This window comes from Rhineura floridana, chromosome 4 (assembly GCF_030035675.1).
Source record: "Rhineura floridana isolate rRhiFlo1 chromosome 4, rRhiFlo1.hap2, whole genome shotgun sequence".
NCBI lineage: Eukaryota > Metazoa > Chordata > Lepidosauria > Squamata > Rhineuridae > Rhineura > Rhineura floridana.
In genome coordinates, this window is record NC_084483.1 from 6917249 (window position 1) to 6935061 (window position 17813).

Here is a 17813-nt window from a genome sequence, read left to right on the forward strand (position 1 = left end):
GTTACCATGGTGAATGGTATCAAAAGCCGCTGAGAGATCAAGTAAGAATAACAGGGTCACACTCCCCCTGTCCTTCTCCCGATAAAGGCCATCCATCAGGGCGACCAAGGCCAATTCAGTCCCATAATCAGGCCTGAACCCAGACTGGGATGGGTCAAGATAATCTGTTTCATCCAAGAGTATTTGCAGTTGCTGCGCCACAACCCTCTCAATCACCTTCCCTAAGAAGGGGGCATTTGCAACTGGTTGGTAGTTGTCACAAACCAATGGGTCCAGGGTGGGCTTTTTCAGGAGTGGTCGGATCACCGCCTCTTTCAAGGCGGCTGGAACCGCTCCCTCCCGCAATTATGCGTTGACCAAACCCTGGATCCGCTCAGTCAGACCCCCTCGGCAAGCTTTAATAAGCCAAGAAGGGCAAGGGTCGAGAGGACATGTTGCTGGCCGCATCATCACAAGCACCTTGTCCATGTCATCAGGCCACATCAACTGAAACCGTTCCCAAGAAGTTGCAGCAGACGTTGCACTGGACACCTCATTGGGGACTACAGTAGATGTGGATGGGGCATCAAGACTGCTATGGAGGCGAGCAACTTTACCCTCAAGGTGCCTTGCAAACAATTCACAGTGGGCCTCCGAAAGGTCTAAGACTCCATTTCCTGAAGTTGATGTCAACAGACCCCTGCCAATATGGAAAAGCTCTGCTGGATGGCTACTTGAGGATGCGATGGAGGCAGAGAAGTAGGCCTTCTTTGCCACCCTCACTGCCACACAGTGGGCATGGTTATGATGTTTTACTCGTGCCTGATCAGCCTCACAGCACGTATTTCACTACTTGCACTCTAGCCGTCATCCAGCCTGTTTCATTGCCCTTAGCTCACTGGTGTACCAAGGTGCAAGCTGGGCTCCACAGTGCCGAGAGGGTGCTCGGGGGCAGCCATGTCAAGAGCCCGATGTGCCTCACTGTTCCACAGCGTGACAAGGGCTTCAACAGGGTCACCTGCTCTATCTACTGGGAACTCCCCCAGGGCATTCAGGAATCCACTGGATTCCGTTAGGCTCCGGGGGCTGACCGTCTTAATCTGTCCACCACCCCTGGAGGGAAGGATCAGAGCCATAAATCTAAACTTCACCAGGAAGTGATCTGACCATGACAATGGGGTGACATCCACCCCCTATCTCCAGACCACCCCTTCCTCCTTCTGTGTGTTATGGGTACACAACTATCCAGACTGGAGTCTTACATCCCTACAGCATCAAATGAGTCAAATGCTGGTAACTCTGGGGAAAGGCTTAATTGGCCCAAAGATAGAGCAAAGGGTGCAAGGTGTGCCTGCTCCTACCCCAAACATCTGGGCAGTGCCATCCAACCTCCATCTCCAGCATCTTCTGGAACAATCATACGCTGCACAGCAGGGCCGGCTCCAGGCATGCGGGGGCCCTTGGGCATCAGCTTGCCCTGGCCCCACGGTGGGTGGGTGGGTGTGCATGCACACATCTCTGCCATCAACTAAGATGGCAGCAGCGGCTTCAGTACCTTAGGCAAGCTGCGGCCGCCATCTTCATTAAGGGCAATGCTAAAAAGCCGGCTGATAGGTAAGTGGGGTGTGGGGGGGGGCATGGATCACAGAAGGGGAGCGGAGGGGCCCCTGAGGGGCTCCTGTAGCTCTGGGGCCCTCAGGCCAGTGCCCAACCTGGCCGCCCTTTAGAACTGGCTCTGAGCTTGGGCACTGGCCAGAGGGCCCCGGAGCTACAGGAGCCCCTGAGGGGCCCTCCGCTACCCTTCCATGATCCGTGCCCCCCACACACCCCACTTACCTATCAGCCGGCTTTTTAGCATTGCCCTTAATGAAGATGGCAGCCGCAGCTTCCCTAAGGTACTGAAGCCGCTGCCGCCATCTTAGTTGATGGCAGAGTTGTGTGCACACCCACCTACCCACCCACCGGGGGGCCAGGACAAGCTGATGCCCAAGGGCCCCCGCATGCCTGGAGCCGGCCCTGACCTTTAGATGCCTTCTGTTAATCGTTTCTTCATTAGAGCTGATTGTTTTCATTCCTGTGTTTTTTATCTTTTAGAACTCATCAAGTGAATTGCTTTCCTTGTAAAAGCTGCTTTTGTCACATCCGCCAAGTGGAGCTATGAAGAGAAGGTAGTTGCTTCACGGTGATGAAACTTCCTTTTTTTTTTCCTTTTTCTTTTTTGGAGATCTTAATGTCTCACAGGATATACCGTTACTTTTATTTTTAAAAAAAACTGATTAGAGATAATAAAAATAATAGCAGGAATTTGTAACCTAGCCATGATGTGATTTACCTTCACCTTGAAAGCACCTCCACTATTTTTATTCTGTTTGTTTCAGCCCAGCAAAACTATACACAAAGGAAGAGACCAGAAAAACTGGTATTGCGAGTAGAACAGTTACTCTATGGTTACCATTTTGCTTTTTCTGTGGTCATGGCACTATCATTCCAGATCACCAACTGTCAGCCCTCCATTTTCTCGTGTTGCTGTTACTCTGATAGATGAGCAACTGTCAGCTCCACAGGGAGGGTCAGCTCTGCATTCTATGTCATTGCCGTTACCGCAGAAAGACTTGACTGCTAGTAGCCAAGGGAAGTAGCCAGAATGAGTTCTCCATGGTTCCCTTAATAATCACCTTCTATATGACAATTATGTTTGCTATGCTTTTATGCTGAATTCTTGTAATTACTTTTTGAAGAGTAATTTTATTAGCTTCCTTGAGTACATCATTAGAATGGTGGGATGTAAATAACAAACCAAGCAAATCATGCTGTGATGGTAGGTTCATTTTGGACTTGTATTCCCACAGTCATTCTGCTCTGTACACCTTGACTAGGATTGCTGTGTTTTTCTAGCAAGAGTCCTTTGCCTTTAATAAACTTGTAATAGCAGGTGCACTGTCTCTGGCATTGAAATGGGAAATAGTGGGAAATACTTATTTACCAAGCAGCTATTAAGAGACACAGGAGCCCTGGCAAAGACAAATCTCTCCCTAGATACGCCTAGCTATAAGTACTCAACTTATACTGTTACTGTTTCCCTTCAGCCTTGGTTATTACCTTACCCTCCCTTCTGGTCTGTGAAACCCGAGCCAAGGATCAGGCCTTTGGTAAACCAAAATAGTATTTATTAAATAACATTAATAACAAGATAACTTTGATAATGATCTACAAGCTTATGGTTTCATCTATTACTGTGATATTTGACTTATTACTAATCCGAACTCCACCTCCCTCTTTCTCCACACTCTCCTGACATACACCAACTCACACCCACCTCCAAACTCCACCAAAACAACCCACTCACGTCCACCCAGATTCAACTGTCATCCTTCCATTTATACTCTCAGCCATCCAAACACTCAGCCAATCATCCAGCATTCTACTGCTCATTTACTCCCCCCTCCTCTTTCATTCCACTTACCATGTATCTTCTATACAAACAGCACTTACCATATATACATTAATACAGGAACATCACATTTCCCCCCCCCCTAAAAATAACGGCAGAGTATTATTCCTGCTCTAGGATTCATACGCCGCGTTAACAATAAAACCAAGTCTTTATGGGGAAAATGTCTTTCTTTGTTCCTCCGTCTGGTCATGTCACTGCAGTCCCAGCCACCTGACTTGACAGTCCATTGGCCAATACATTGTCCTTGCCTTTTATGAACTGGAAGTCCACTTGATAGTCTTGTAGGGCCCAGGACCACCTCCACAGCATAGTGTTATGGTTTTTCATAGTCTGTAACCATAACAAGGCCCGATGGTCAGTCGTCACCGTAAATCTTCGTCCCCACACGTATGGGCGCAACTTGTTCAGTCCCCACATGACCGCTAGGCACTCCTTTTGGACCGACGAATAGTTTTTCTCCCTCGAGAAAACTTGCGACTCAGATACGCCACTGGATGTCTGGTGCCTTCTCTCTCCTGCAGCAAGACGACTCCCAGCGCGAGGTCCGACACATCCGTAGCCACGATGAATGGTTGCTCATAGTCTGGTGCTATTAATATAGGTCCTTGGCACAAGGCTTGCTTCAGCAGATCAAAAGCCTTCTGACATTCATCCGTCCATACCACACGCTCAGAACACTTTTTCTTTGTCAACTCATGCAAGGGGGTTGCGATTTCCCCAAAATCTTTCACAAACTTTCTAGAAAAACCAGCCACACCTAGAAATGCCCTAACTTGTTTTTTAGTTAAGGGGATAGGCCACGATTGTATTGCCTCCACCTTGCTCCATAAGGGGGTGATTTTCCCACTCCCCACCTTATGTCCTAAATAGATTACTTCCTTCAGCCCAAACTGGCATTTCTTAGCTTTTATTGTTAGGCCTGCTTTTCTTAATGCCTCTAATACTGTTGTCAGGTGTTGGACATGCTCAGGCACCGACTTGCTAAAAATGGCCACGTCATCGATATAGGCCACTGCAAAATCTGACATGCCTCGCAACACAGTATTAATTAGCCTCTGAAACGAACTTGGTGAGTTCCTTAGTCCCATGGGTAAAGTCACAAACTCATATAACCCATCTGGTGTACTGAAGGCAGTTTTGGCTCTGGATTGTTCGTCTAGTTCCATCTGCCAAAATCCTTTACAGAGGTCTATCATAGAGATAATGGTTGCTGCCCCCAATAACTCTAACATTGCCGAATTATGGAATTCTCTCCCTGATGAGGTACGCCTGGCGCCAACATTGTTATCCTTTCGGCGCCAGGTAAAAAACTTCTTGTTCTCCCAGGCATTTTAACATTTTAATATCTACTTTTAACACCTACATCTATCACTCACAATCTTAATTTTAGACTCGCTGATCTGGGAGTTGGAGGTACTGCTTGGCAGTGGTTCTGCTCCTATTTGGCGGGTCGTCTCCAGAAGGTAGTGCTTGGGGAGTTTTGCTCGGCACCCTGGGTCCTCCAATATGGAGTCCCACAGGGGTCAGTATTATCCCCCATTCTTTTTAACATCTACATGAAGCCGCTGGGTGCGGTCATCAGGAGTTTTGGAGTGCGTTGCCACCAGTATGCTGATGACACGCAGCTCTACTTCTCCTGTTCATCTTTCTCAGGTGAGGCTGTCAAGGTGCTGAACCGATGCCTGGCTGCGGTAATGGACTGGATGAGAGCGAATAAATTGAAGCTCAATCCAGATAAGACTGAGATGCTGTTGGTGGGTGGTTCTCCTGACCAGATGGGAGAACCTGTCCTGGATGGGGTTGCACTCCCCCTGAAGGAGCAGGTTCGTAGTTTGGGAGTTCTTTTAGAACCATCCCTGTCACTGGAGGCACAGGTTGCCTTGGTGGCACGGAGTGCTTTCTATCAACTTCGGTTGGTGGCCCAACTACGCCCCTATCTGGACAGGGAAAACCTTGCTTCAGTTGTCCATGCACTGGTAACCTCAACATAGGACTACTGCAATGCTCTCTACGTGGGGCTGCCTTTGAAGACGGTTCGGAAGCTGCAGCTCGTGCAAAATGCAGCGGCCAGATTGTTAACAGGAACTCGGAGATGTGAACATATAACACCGATTCTGGCCCGCTTGCACTGGCTGCCTATACGCTTCCGGGCTCAATTCAAAGTGCTGGTTTTGACTTATAAAGCCTTACACGGCTTGGGACCACAATACCTGATGGAGCGCCTCTCCCAATATGAACCTACCCGTACACTACGTTCAACATCAAAGGCTCTCCTTCGGGGACCCACCCAGAGAGAAGCCCGGAAGGTGGCAACAAGGAAACGGGCTTTCTCTGTGGTGGCCCCCGAATTATGGAATTCTCTCCCTGATGAGGTACACCTGGCACCAACATTGTTATCCTTTCGGCGCCAGGTAAAAACCTTCTTGTTCTCCCAGGCATTTTAACATTTTAATATCTACTTTTAACACCTACATCTATCACTCACAATCTTAATTTTAGTAATTTTAACATTAACATCTTAAACAGCTTAATATTTTAATTGATTTAATACATTTTTATACTTAACATTTTAGGATTGTGTCTGTCGTGTCCATGTGTTTAACTATGTTTAGTTATTTTTTATATTGTTTCCATGTGTTTGATATATGTTTTTAATTGTATACTGGATGTTTTTATGCTGTAAACCACCCAGAGAGCTTCGGCTATTGGGCAGTATAGAAATATAATAAATAAATAAACTTGCCTGTCACTGAACGTATGTATGCTCACTTAAATTTTCCAAGATGAGTTGTGCCAAAGCAGTAAGTCCCCGTAAGACTACTATTGTGTTACTTAGATTGATTTTATTCATTTTATCAGGCTATTCTTAGCACATTTTGACTGTGTACCAGAGCCCAATGACCGTAGAGGCACAGCGACGGTCCTAACAATTGCCAAAGTGATCTGACGACTTTCAGAGCAGAAATCAAAGTGAATATTCAATCGACAACACACTTTGTCACCGGATTTGAAAGAAAAAAGCAGCAACTTCGTGGAATATAGGGGAGAAATTGTTCCATGGGGGAAAAGAACGGAATAAAGAAGCAGGCATTAAGGAGAGAGTCGTCCTGGAAGCAATATCCCCTGCTATGACGGAAGTCATTGTGCAAGCAGGTCCTAAGCATTTTCAGAGCTTGGAAAAGGTACTTTTTTGAACTACAACTCCCATCAACCCCAGCCAGCATGGCCACTGGATTGGGCTGATGGGAGTTGTAGTTCAAAAAAGTAACTGTTCCAAACTCTGATTTATACAGAAGCATCTGTTACTGTGTCCAATCAGACTTAATCCCTAGGGTGTACAATAGCAGGACTGCACCTCAGTCGCTACTCTTGATCTAACTGTGTCTCTCCTAAAACATACAATATTAACCATTCCAGCAAAACCATCCTCCACCTTCATATAGTTAGCTTGTTCATCATAACATTTCCTGAATTCCCGGCGCTTCTCCCACCCGCCGCTGCTGCTGTCGTGAATGTGTCCGTTCAGGAGGAGACTCGCGATGCGTTTTGGGGCGGGGGGGGGGGAAGTCTCCAACTTAACAACGCAACCCTTTTTGCTGAACTGAGCGAAAGAAGGCGCGGGGAGGGGGCAGCCTCAGCGGGTATCTAATGCGCACGCGCGAAAAGTATGCGCTCGATGAGTTCGTGAGCCTGACGGGAAGCCCGAGTGTTGACAGTTACCTAGGAAACGACTGTTGCCTTGCTGTATATGGGAGGAAATCCGTCGCGCGCCCAGCGCTTAGCGGCTCGCCATCATGAGCTCCCAGCCGGTGCAAGGGCTGCCCCTCCTGCCGGGCTCATCGTTTCGGGACCCCACGGTGAGAATTCCCCCTTTCCTCCCTCTAACGCTTCCTTTCCGCTGTAGGATCCTACACCTGCACTCTTTTCCTTCCCGTACACCAGTGGCTCTCAAACGGTGCGCCGCGGCACACTGGTGCGCCGCAAGAGGTGGCTAGGTTCGCTGCGAATGTTATGAAAGTATATTTTAAAAAGGAGAAGAAACCCGTTTGTATTTAAGTTATTTTTATTCATAGTTTAAAATATGTTAATATATTTTTAATTTTCTACACGAAGTGCGCCAGAAAATTTTTATATGTTTTACAGTGCGCCGCGAACCAAAAAAGTTTGAGAACCACTGCCGTACACCCTAGCAACGTATGGCCTTCCATGTGTTATTGCTGGACCACAACTCTTGTCATCCCTCACCATGGGCCATGCTGGCTAGGGCTGATGGGGATTGAAGTCCAATAACATCTGGAGGGCCACAAGTCCCCCATCCCTGGGAATTAGCCAGCCTTCTCCTTATTCCATCAACTGCTCTCTCTTCTATGCAAAGTCAGATATGCAGACCCTTTGGGAGCCCCTGTTCATCTATCCTCCGAAAAACCTGATAGGGACCACCCCTAAAGGAAGCCACACATTGCGGGGGGTTGGGGGAATGGTGACAGTCGAACTGTGAAAGAAGAAAGCTTTATTATTGATTAAAATGGATTAAAGTTTGAGGGGGAGAGAAGATGTGTGTGTGCGCTAAACCTTTAAAAGTGTGACATGCTTTATAGACAACAGAATGGAACCTGATAACAACTAAAATGTCCTGAGACATCTGCTGTAAATAAGTCACTAATAAGTCACTATAAATAAATAAATATAAATAAATAAGTCACCTCACCGCTAAAGGTATCCAGCAGGACTACCTGACATTTCTGAGGCACAAAATACCTCCCCATTCCAACTGCATGGCCTCCAGCTGAGAAATGGGATACTCAAATGTTACTTATATGTAACTCCATAATTTCCCCTCATGGATCACTGCAAGTGCTTCTCTTTCCAATTACACAGGGTCTTTTTTCTCTGGCTGCTATTTATTACACATCGTTCCTCTACAATAGTCTGACCTGCACTGTATTCTAAAGTGATCATAACAAGATTTTTAAAAATAGAATGCTTACTCTCACAATGGTTCTGATTATACTTTTTATAGAGTGCCTGCAACTCAGAACACACAGAGCAGCATTTATTATCTGGATAGACCACCATTGAAAAGATAAAAGGAAACCTTGCTCTTCTATGACCATGTGCATGCATTTAAATCAAAATGCATCTATCTCTGACTTAGAGGTTTAACTTCTGGGACTTGTGAGCTCATTAGCCATATGGGACGGTGAGATCTAAAGAACTTTAGTGTTCATGAGGGTACACTAAGGGCTCATCCAGACGACTGCAAAATGTGTGACACGCCCGCTATGTGTGTTCATTATTTCTCGGTCGTCCAAATGACGTCTCACGCTGTTACGCATTTTCGTGGGTTAAATCCGCTCCTTGCAATACCGGCAAAAATGCGATTTGCTGTTTAAAATCGGGAATCATCCGTTGTGCCTTCAGGAGTTAGGATGCAATACCGCAGACTTTACAGCTGATGGGCGGTTCTTGGGCGTTTCCCCTTGCCCCTTCTCATTCCAGCCAATCATGTATCTGCACTTTTGCGCATGTGCGAGAATAAGCCCAGGAAAATTGAACCAATCATCGCAATAGTGGGGTGTTGGGGGGGGTCTGCAACTACTGCGCAGATGCATTTTATTTTTTGCCAGCCTGCAAACTGGGCGGCCGCTCTGGGTGAGATCTGCAATGCACAGCAAGCGAGAAAGGGGGGGGGGGGTCGGTTTCAGCCTGCCTCCGAAAGCCTTGTCAATTTCATTCTACTTGCTGGGGTTTTTGCTTCAAATCAGAAAAGCCTACATTCCTTTAAGTGTAATATGGCAAATACAAACTTAGAAAAGGGCTTCTGGTGGGTTTCAAGCCTGCTCCTGAAAGCTTTGTCAATTTCATTCTCCCTGGGAAGGAAAGGGAGAAGGAGGGTGTGTGTGACACGGCTTGCTTTTTTGGAGAAATAAGTGCAATTGCCAGTGTTTGTATCTCCTTAAATATCAATAAAGGCAGAAAAGCATACATTTGTTTAAGTGTAATATAGCAAATACAAACAAGGCAGGCGTGAAACCGACCAGCAGCCTTTCCTTCTGAGGCGAGAACTCCTTTACAGCCATATTGTGCTTTGTTGCAAAGGGGGAGAGGAGCATAGGTAATTTTTTGGCTGACCAATTGGTTGATAGGGGGAGGTTTTAGAGGCGGAGCTTGGAAAAAGCGAAAAGAATGTAGGGGTCTTACCGCTGCGGGTGCGGGTGCGGGTGCAAAAAAGTGGTTTTTTTAATTGGGAAAGAGCGAACTAAAAGGCAAAGTGAGGACTATCAGATGACAAACCGAATATGGAAACCGTGGATTAGAATCATAGAATCATAGAGTTGGAAGGGGCCTTGTAGGCCATCGAGTCCAACCCCCTGCTCACAGCAGGAAATCCACAGCTAGAGCATCTCCCGCAGATAGCTGTCCAGCCTCTGCTTGAAGATATCCAGCGAAGGGGATCCCACCACCTCCCTAGGCAGTCGGTTCCATTGCCGAACCGCCCTTACTGTCAAGAAGTTCCTTCTAATGTCCAATCTGAATCTACGCTCCTGCAACTTAAAACCATTAGACCTAGTCCTACCCTCTGGGGCAGCAGAGAACAAATCTGTACCCTCCTCTATGTGACAGCCCTTCAGATACTTAAAGAGTGCAATCATGTCACCCCTCAGCCTTCTCTTCACCAGACTGAACATGCCAAGTTCCTTCAACCTTTCCTCATAAGACTTGTTCTCCATACCGACTATCATCCTCGTCGCCCTCTTCTGAACCCGCGCCAACTTGTCTATATCTTTCTTAAAATGAGTAGCCCAGAACTGAATGCAGTATTCCAGATGAGGCCTGACTAATGCAGAATATAGTGGGACTATTACTTCCCTCGACCTGGAAACTATAGCTCTGTTTATGCAGCCCAAAACCGCGTTTGCCTTTTTTGCCGCAGCATCACACTGCTGGGTCATGTTCAACTTGCGATCCACTACAATTTCAAGGTCCTTCTCACACGCACCCGCTCTGTTTGGATAAGCCCTAACAAAATTGTAAAAAAAAATTTAAATTCCAGCATCTCTTCTAAAAGCAAAATAGGGACAAGAGACATGTACCAGACGCCATCCTGGGAAAAGAGGAGAGTTGAGATATATGCATTTGGAGATATATCAGTCTGACACCTGTGTAAAGTGGCAATAGTATCCATCCTGCAATTAGGAGGCATCTTCAAATGAGGAGTAGTATTCCCACCTTCCCTATGTGCTTAGCTAGTGATACAGCACCAGTATGCTTCTGACGCCCCTCCAAATGCAGACCAAATGTTTTCCCGAGTACCACCTACATGTATTCTCCTAACACCACTAAAATGATCTTTACTACTAATAATTACTGGGATGCGTTCTTTCAGAGAAAAGAAAAAGCATTTTTTATTCCATCATTTTTAATGTTTTTAATTGCTGTAAACCGCCCAGAGAGGTTCGGCTATGGGGTGGTATATAAATGTAATAAATAAATAATAAATAAATCATTCCTTTAATCTGTTTTAACCTCTTCCTATTTTTTAAAGTGAACCAATTATTTCATGGCCTGCTGATCTTCTGGTTTAAGTGATATATTTCACTTATTCCCAGCCCTAACTGGAGATGCTGGGGACTGAACCGGGACCTTCTGCATGCAAAATATGTGCTCTATCACTGAGTTGCAGCCCTTCTCCAAATGCATTGGGAGATTGTATCATTCCTTAGGTCCATGACACAACTATTTCTGACATTTTCGTATTGGGACTCAGGCACTTTTACTGGTATAACGTCAAAATTTACCAAGTTTCTAACATAGCTAGAATTCTGTATATGAGGTATCATATTTAACTGGGAGTGCCTAAATTATATTTCTTTGTTCAAAATTGGGCTCTTTTATATAAAGAAATAATCTCTTGCATATCAAGAAGACCAGAGAAAGCAAGAGTCTTTCATCCTAGTTTAAGAAATGACAAAGAATGACACAGAATAGTGTGATCCTAAGTATTTTTAGTCAGAAGTAAATCCCACTGAGTTCTATGGAACTTACTTCACAGCAGTCACAGGACTGCACCATTACACTGTAATCCTAAGCACACTTACTCTCACATTGAGCTCAGTGTGACTTACTTCTAAGTCACCATGCTTAGGATTGTGTTGTACAAGAGATAACCTAGGAAGACGACTACAGAAGTGCTGGGATCTCTGAACTGAGATCTTCTTTTCATCAGTCCATTCAATGGACCCTTCCATGAGTAAAAAGAGTGCCTGCCTCCCTGCCTCCTAGAGAGTTCAAGACAGAGACCAATGACTAATACAGTGTTGAAACTTGTAGAACTGGCAACAGTTGAGAGCCAGCACAGGAATTTATGGTGCAGTGTGTCATGCAATTACTCAGAAGCAGGCAATGATGGGGACAAACCAGGAGGATGGGGATAGATAGGGAACAATTCACCTGTGCATTATACAATTGCTGATTTTAATATTTAATGTTGTTCCCTGTCTTAAATGCATAAAGTAGAAAGGGGGATTTAAAAACTTAAAATAAATACATTTTAGCCACCAAGCAGCCAGTTATATCTGCATGAATCTATCCACTTGCTGTGTGGTGTTAAACATGAGCTAAACCAGATGAGAGAATGGAGGTCTGTGAACTTTAAATCCCCTGTCACTTTAAATTTTGGCAACAGAAGCCATGGGGAGGAATGGGAGAAATGAATTGGGACGATGGTGCCGCGGGAGGGACAATTTGAGTTGAGGGTTGCCAGACCAGTGCCTGTGGGCACCATAGAGCCTCTATTGGTGCCCCTAGGCAGGTGCCCCAGACTCTGAGCTTTCATTTTTAAAAAGGTAAGTCTCTAGCCATCCTAGAAAGTTATGAAGCAAAGTGTGCAGGCACCCTCTAACCAATTTCTGTGAAATGAGCCAGACTGGCTGCTTGTACCTGTCAGTATTTTTAGCCAAGAGTGAAGTTAGAGCTGTGATTGATAAGTGAGTTGTTTGGACACCAAGCAATAGGAATCCCTGGAGTCCTAAAGACCTCCTGTTTTCCTGTCCCCTTTAGTGCACATTCATACTTCTGTCTTCTAGTAGGTCTTGGAATCAGGGCCAGCTCCAGGCATGTTTGGGCCCTTGGGTGCCAGCCTGCCCTGGGCCCGTGGTGCCCCCCCAGACCATGCAGGCCTACAGTGCACGCCCACTCTACCTACCTCTTCTCTCTTTCTGTGAATGAATTCCCTGTGCGCTGCCCTATGCTGCGTGCGTGCACATGCCTGCCATAAACCAAGATGGTGCTAGGGGCATCAGCCCCTTACAGAAGCCTCTGCTGCCATCTTAATTGATGGCAGCTGTGCGCACAGTGCGCAGAGCATTCACAGAAAGGGAGGAGAGGTAAGTGGAGCGGGGGCATGCCTCAGGCCCACATGGTCTTTAGAGGGGCCTGAGAGATCCCTCTCTGTGATCTGCGGCAGGGTCAGGAGTCGACCCTGCTGAGCATCGCAGAAGGGGAGCTCTACCCTCACACCCTAAGAAGGGCCCCTTCAGGGGCCCCTCTGAGCCACAGGGGCCCTCGGCCAGGGCCTGACCTGGCTGCCCTTTGGCACTGTCGCTGCTTGGAATCACCATAGTTTACTGTTCCTTTTTCCCTAGCAACCAGGATGCATCTTTCCTGTGGTGAGTTTTTCAGAGATCAGGGACTCTTTAGAAGTTATTTTCTGAAAATATTACTACACAATAAGTGCAGATAGATGTTACAAAATCCCCTCCTCAAATGGCAACTGCAAAATGTGAAAACTTTGAGAAGAGGCTTAGGCATACCTCCTGACATCCAAGCACTCGTAAAGAATTCACTGTATAGTTAGCTTAGAATACAGTGGTATACATGGCTACTACAGAAGTAAGTCTCTTTGTGTTTAATGGGGCTTACTCCCAGGTACAGGATGGCAACCTAGTCTTTGGTTAAGGACTGGCGTTGGGGATAACAAGGTTCTTGTGCCTTTAACAGCTATATCTCCACAATGAGGAACAGCAGGACATAGCTGACTTCCCATGGTAAGCATGAGGTTGTCTGGGGGCAGGGAGAGGAGGTGTAAAATCAGCAATGATTATATTCTCTTTAATTTTGTGTTGTGCCATGCCTCCCCAGGCAGCCATTTTGTGTTATGGCACGCCCCCATGACAGCCATTTTGTGACTAGTGCCCTCAGCAGTCTCTCAAATTTTCTGTATCCCGGTCAAAAAGATTGGTGAACCCTGGTTTCAGTCTCTCTCTCTCTCCCCCCCCCAAACACACTATTTCCCCAATGAAAATGGCCAAAGTTGCTATTTGCCTGTTAGGGAAAAGTTACATGTACAGCAGGGGAACCTGTGGTGTTGTTGGACCACAGCTCTTAGAATCCTGGACCACTGACCATGCTGGCTGGGGCTGATGGTGAGCTGGAGTCCAACAACATCTGGAGGGCCACAATACATAGGCTATGTATGTGTAGACTTTCCTTGATGGGGCAAATTATAGTTGCAAGGGTCATGGTGCATTTTTTATCAGGAAAATAGTGCAGGGGAAATACCCCCTCCCAGGGTCATAGTCTGAATGTGGATTCCTCCACCCCGAACTGCTATTTGCCAAAGTTTAAAGAGATGGGAGATCTGATTCCAGATCACCATTTTGTCTTGTTTGGCTCTGAGATTGCAGCTGACAGAAGGGAACAAGAAAGGCGTGCCTCTCTTCATTTGTAGAGAATGTCACTCTAGGAAAGTGTTCTTCAGCCTTAGGGCCTCAGGTGTCGTACTATAACTCTCATAATCCCTAACCATTGGCTCTGCTATGTGTCATGAACAGAAATTATAAACGACATTTGGGGACTCAAGGTTGAAGAATGCTGCTCTATGATGATCCTATAAACTACTCTGTGTGTCATTGCAAGAACCATACTCTTTGGGTTGAAATGTTCACCTACTTCACAGCTGAATAAGACCATTACAAATAATAGAAATGAGGTGATTAGTTATTTACCAACAGACCTTTAAAAGGATGAGAAATATTTTCCTTTCTGTAATTAAGATAGCATTTGAGTCTTGATACTGGGCTAAGTTCAAGGTTCTGGTGCGGTGTACAAAGCTCTATACATCTTGGGACTAGGATATCTGGACGATTGTCTTACCCCTTATATACCCAGTTGACAACTATGCTCTGCAGGTGAGGGTCTTCTGCAGATACCATCTTATCAGGAGGTCCATTTTGTACAACATAGGAGGCGGTCCTTTAGTATAGTGGTACCTACCCTTTGGAATTCCCTCCCCTTAAATATTAGACAGGCACCATCCCTGTTACCTTGCCAGTGCCTACTGAAGACTTTTATCTTTCATCTTTCAATAAACCTTTTAAGTAGAGACCTTATCCCAGCCTGCAGCTGTGTTGGAATTGCTTTTTAAGATGTTTTTAAAGATTTTTAAAAAAATGTTTTTAAAGATGTTTTGCTTTAATATATTTTAATGTCTGTTTTTATGATGTTTTATAGTGTTTTCGTTGTTTTTGTTTGCCGCCCTGGGCTCCTACTGGGAGGAAGGGTGGGATATAAATTTAATACATAATAATAATAAAATAATTTTCTTTCTTTCTTTAGAAAACTGCTTTTCATTGCTCTCAGACTTTGGGTTACAAGAATGGTTTTGCCTTTAAGCGACTTCCAACTGTGGGGATAGGTGGGAACCGGCTTTATGTAAACCAGTTGTCCCAAGCTGAACTGGATGAACTGTCCAACAAGAGACCAACATTAACCTATGGCCAACACAAGCAGGCCCCGCCTTCAGATTTCATCCCAGCACATGTGGCTTTTGACAAAAAGGTATTGTTCAAAAACATCTAATTTCAGGAAGAGGGATGGTCAGTCTTAGAAAAGTTCAATGTTTACTGCCAAGTTCAGGGAACAATTCATTTTCAAATAAATTTATTTTCAAATACGTCTTTGGTGAAAGACAATTGAGGCCTGGCTTGAAAAAAGTTTGCTTTACTTAGGAAGACTGTCAGTCCTAATAGAAGTCCTGCCAGAAGTTTGATTGACCTGATGAGCATCTTTATCCTTCAGTTTTCAGAATTGTGCTGTGTGGAGTAATCAAGACATGCAGGTGTCAGAGCCATGTGTTGGAACTGAGTCATAGCTGAATCTCTATAAAGAGGAGGGCAGTTTAAAGTTTATTAAGGGCAAATAGCCTTTCTTCCTGCCCACTCTTCCTTCCCTGAACCTCCTCTTCCCAGATGATTCTTTCCCCTCCCAGCAGGCCTCTGAGCCTAGAATTAAACCCCAATCCAGAATTGTAGCTGGATGCAGAGTTCAGGACCTGTCTGCCCCCCCCCCATTTGATAGGAATTATAGAAATTTGATATGACCAAAATTGGATTGTGTCTAGTTTGGCTGTACCAAGAGGTAAATTATTCTGCTTCAGTTACTGTGTTTATTGCTAGAGGTACAAAGTGAGTGCATGAGTAAAATTCTTACAGTAAGTGAGAGCCTTAAAGACGGGGACCTGTTCCAGCTAAAGTAAATCATAACTTCCACTGACTTCACTGGAGTTTTTTTTTGCCAAGGAAGCATGTACAAGACTGCAGTGTTAATGATTACCAACTTTAGCTGAATTGGGGCCAGTGGCTTAACTGAGTATAAATCTTGTAAAAATCAGTTAGACGTGCATCCTGATCCTTTCAATGTTTATTATATGGAAGTATCGCTAAGTTCAGTGAGACTTGTTCCCAAACAAGGAGATGATTGGGAAATCCCCCACCCCCATTCACAAATAGTGCAAGGTGTTGGAGCTAGGTGAGGCAGGTGCTTATGGTGCCCAGAAGCTGAATATTCCAGTACAATGTGGGAGACGGGGGTATTTTTACCATTCCTTCCCATAGTGCACAAGACAGGTTTTTTGAGGGGAATTAGGGTCTGTGTCTTCTGGAGAGCTATCATCATAATCAGTTTTTGGAAGCAATACACTGAAGAACTCTATAAAAGAGAAGCCAGGATGACAGATTCATTCATGGAGGAACCGTATGATGAAGAACCAGAAATTTTAGAATATGAGGTGGAAGCTGCTCTTAAAATACTTGGAAGAAACAAAGCACCAGGAACAGATGGCATACCAATAGAGTTGCTACAAGCTACTGAGACTGAATCTGTCCAAAGTTTGACAAAAATCTGTCAAGAAATATGGAAAACTAAACAATGGCCCACAGACTGGAAGTGTTCCTTTTTTTTTTTTTTCAATAATTTTTATTCAAATTTTCATAAAACATACAAGACGAAATCATAAAACATTCAAAGACAAAAAACAAAATCAAAAATAGTTAAACAAAAACAAAACAAAAAAAAATTAAAAATAAAAATAAAAAATAAAAAATAAAGAGTAAAATATTGACTTCCCATTTGTCAAAGATCAGATCAGTTATAAGTCTATAATATATAACAATCCTGTCTCTTAAGTCATATTATAAAATCACTTTCCTCCAATAGTTATCTTACTTAATCATCAAATCTCATAAACATTACTTTATTCTTTCCACAAAAAGTCAAAGAGAGGTTTCAATTCTTTAAGAAATATATCTATCAATTTTTTTTTTCCAGATAAGCATATCGATTAATCCATCTCATTACTAATTATGATAATCTTATTGTCATAACCATAGTAAAAATAAACATTTCAATTAATCCATCACATCAGAATCTGTTAGGTTCAGTAATTTCAGTAGCCATTATTCTATTATCCCTATTAGTTCCATTTTCCATCTTCCATCTTCAGTAGTCTTGTTAAGTCCAGTAATTTCGGTATCCAATCTTCCATTATCAGTATTCCATAATAATCTTGCTGTCAAAGCCATAGTCATATAGTAAGAGTCTGATGGGAATTACCTCTATCCCAAATATTTTCTTGCCATCCATTCTGAATAGGTTGCTGAAATACTGCTGTAAAATCATATCTCTGTTCTTTTTTTCAAAATACACTGGGTCATCTCTTGAAAGTTTTTCCATTGTCACATGGCTGCAGTTAATTCCATAGATTTTCTCTATATTGGGCTCCATCACATCATTCCAGTCCAGAAGATTATCCATGCCATTGATAACTTTATCTCTAGAATCTTCATTAATTTCTTCAGAGATAACATTGAGTTCCAAACAATAGATTTTATTTCTAAAGTCCATAGACTCCAAATCTTTTTCCTGTTCCACGTTTGTTCCAATCTCCGGGGTCTCCTCTCTCACAGGGACCCCTGTTCCAGTCTCCAGGGTCTCCTCTCTCACAGGGACCCCTGTTCCAGTCTCCAGGGTCTCCTCTCTCACAAGGACCCCTATGTCTTTAATCTCCTGTGTCTCCAAACAATAGATTTTATTTCTAAAGTCC

General features: G+C 44.4%; 1 protein-coding gene across 1 annotated transcript in view; it reads left to right on the top strand.

Moving 5' to 3' along the window:
• Positions 1-7115: 7115 nt before the first annotated feature.
• Positions 7116-17813, top strand: part of EFHC1 (EF-hand domain containing 1) — a 34627-nt gene continuing 23929 nt past the window's right edge. The window contains exons 1-2 of the mRNA XM_061626158.1: positions 7116-7290; positions 15050-15271. Of these exons, the coding sequence (XP_061482142.1) occupies positions 7228-7290; positions 15050-15271 (285 nt within the window). The 5' untranslated portion in view covers positions 7116-7227. The remainder of the gene's footprint in view (positions 7291-15049; positions 15272-17813) is intronic.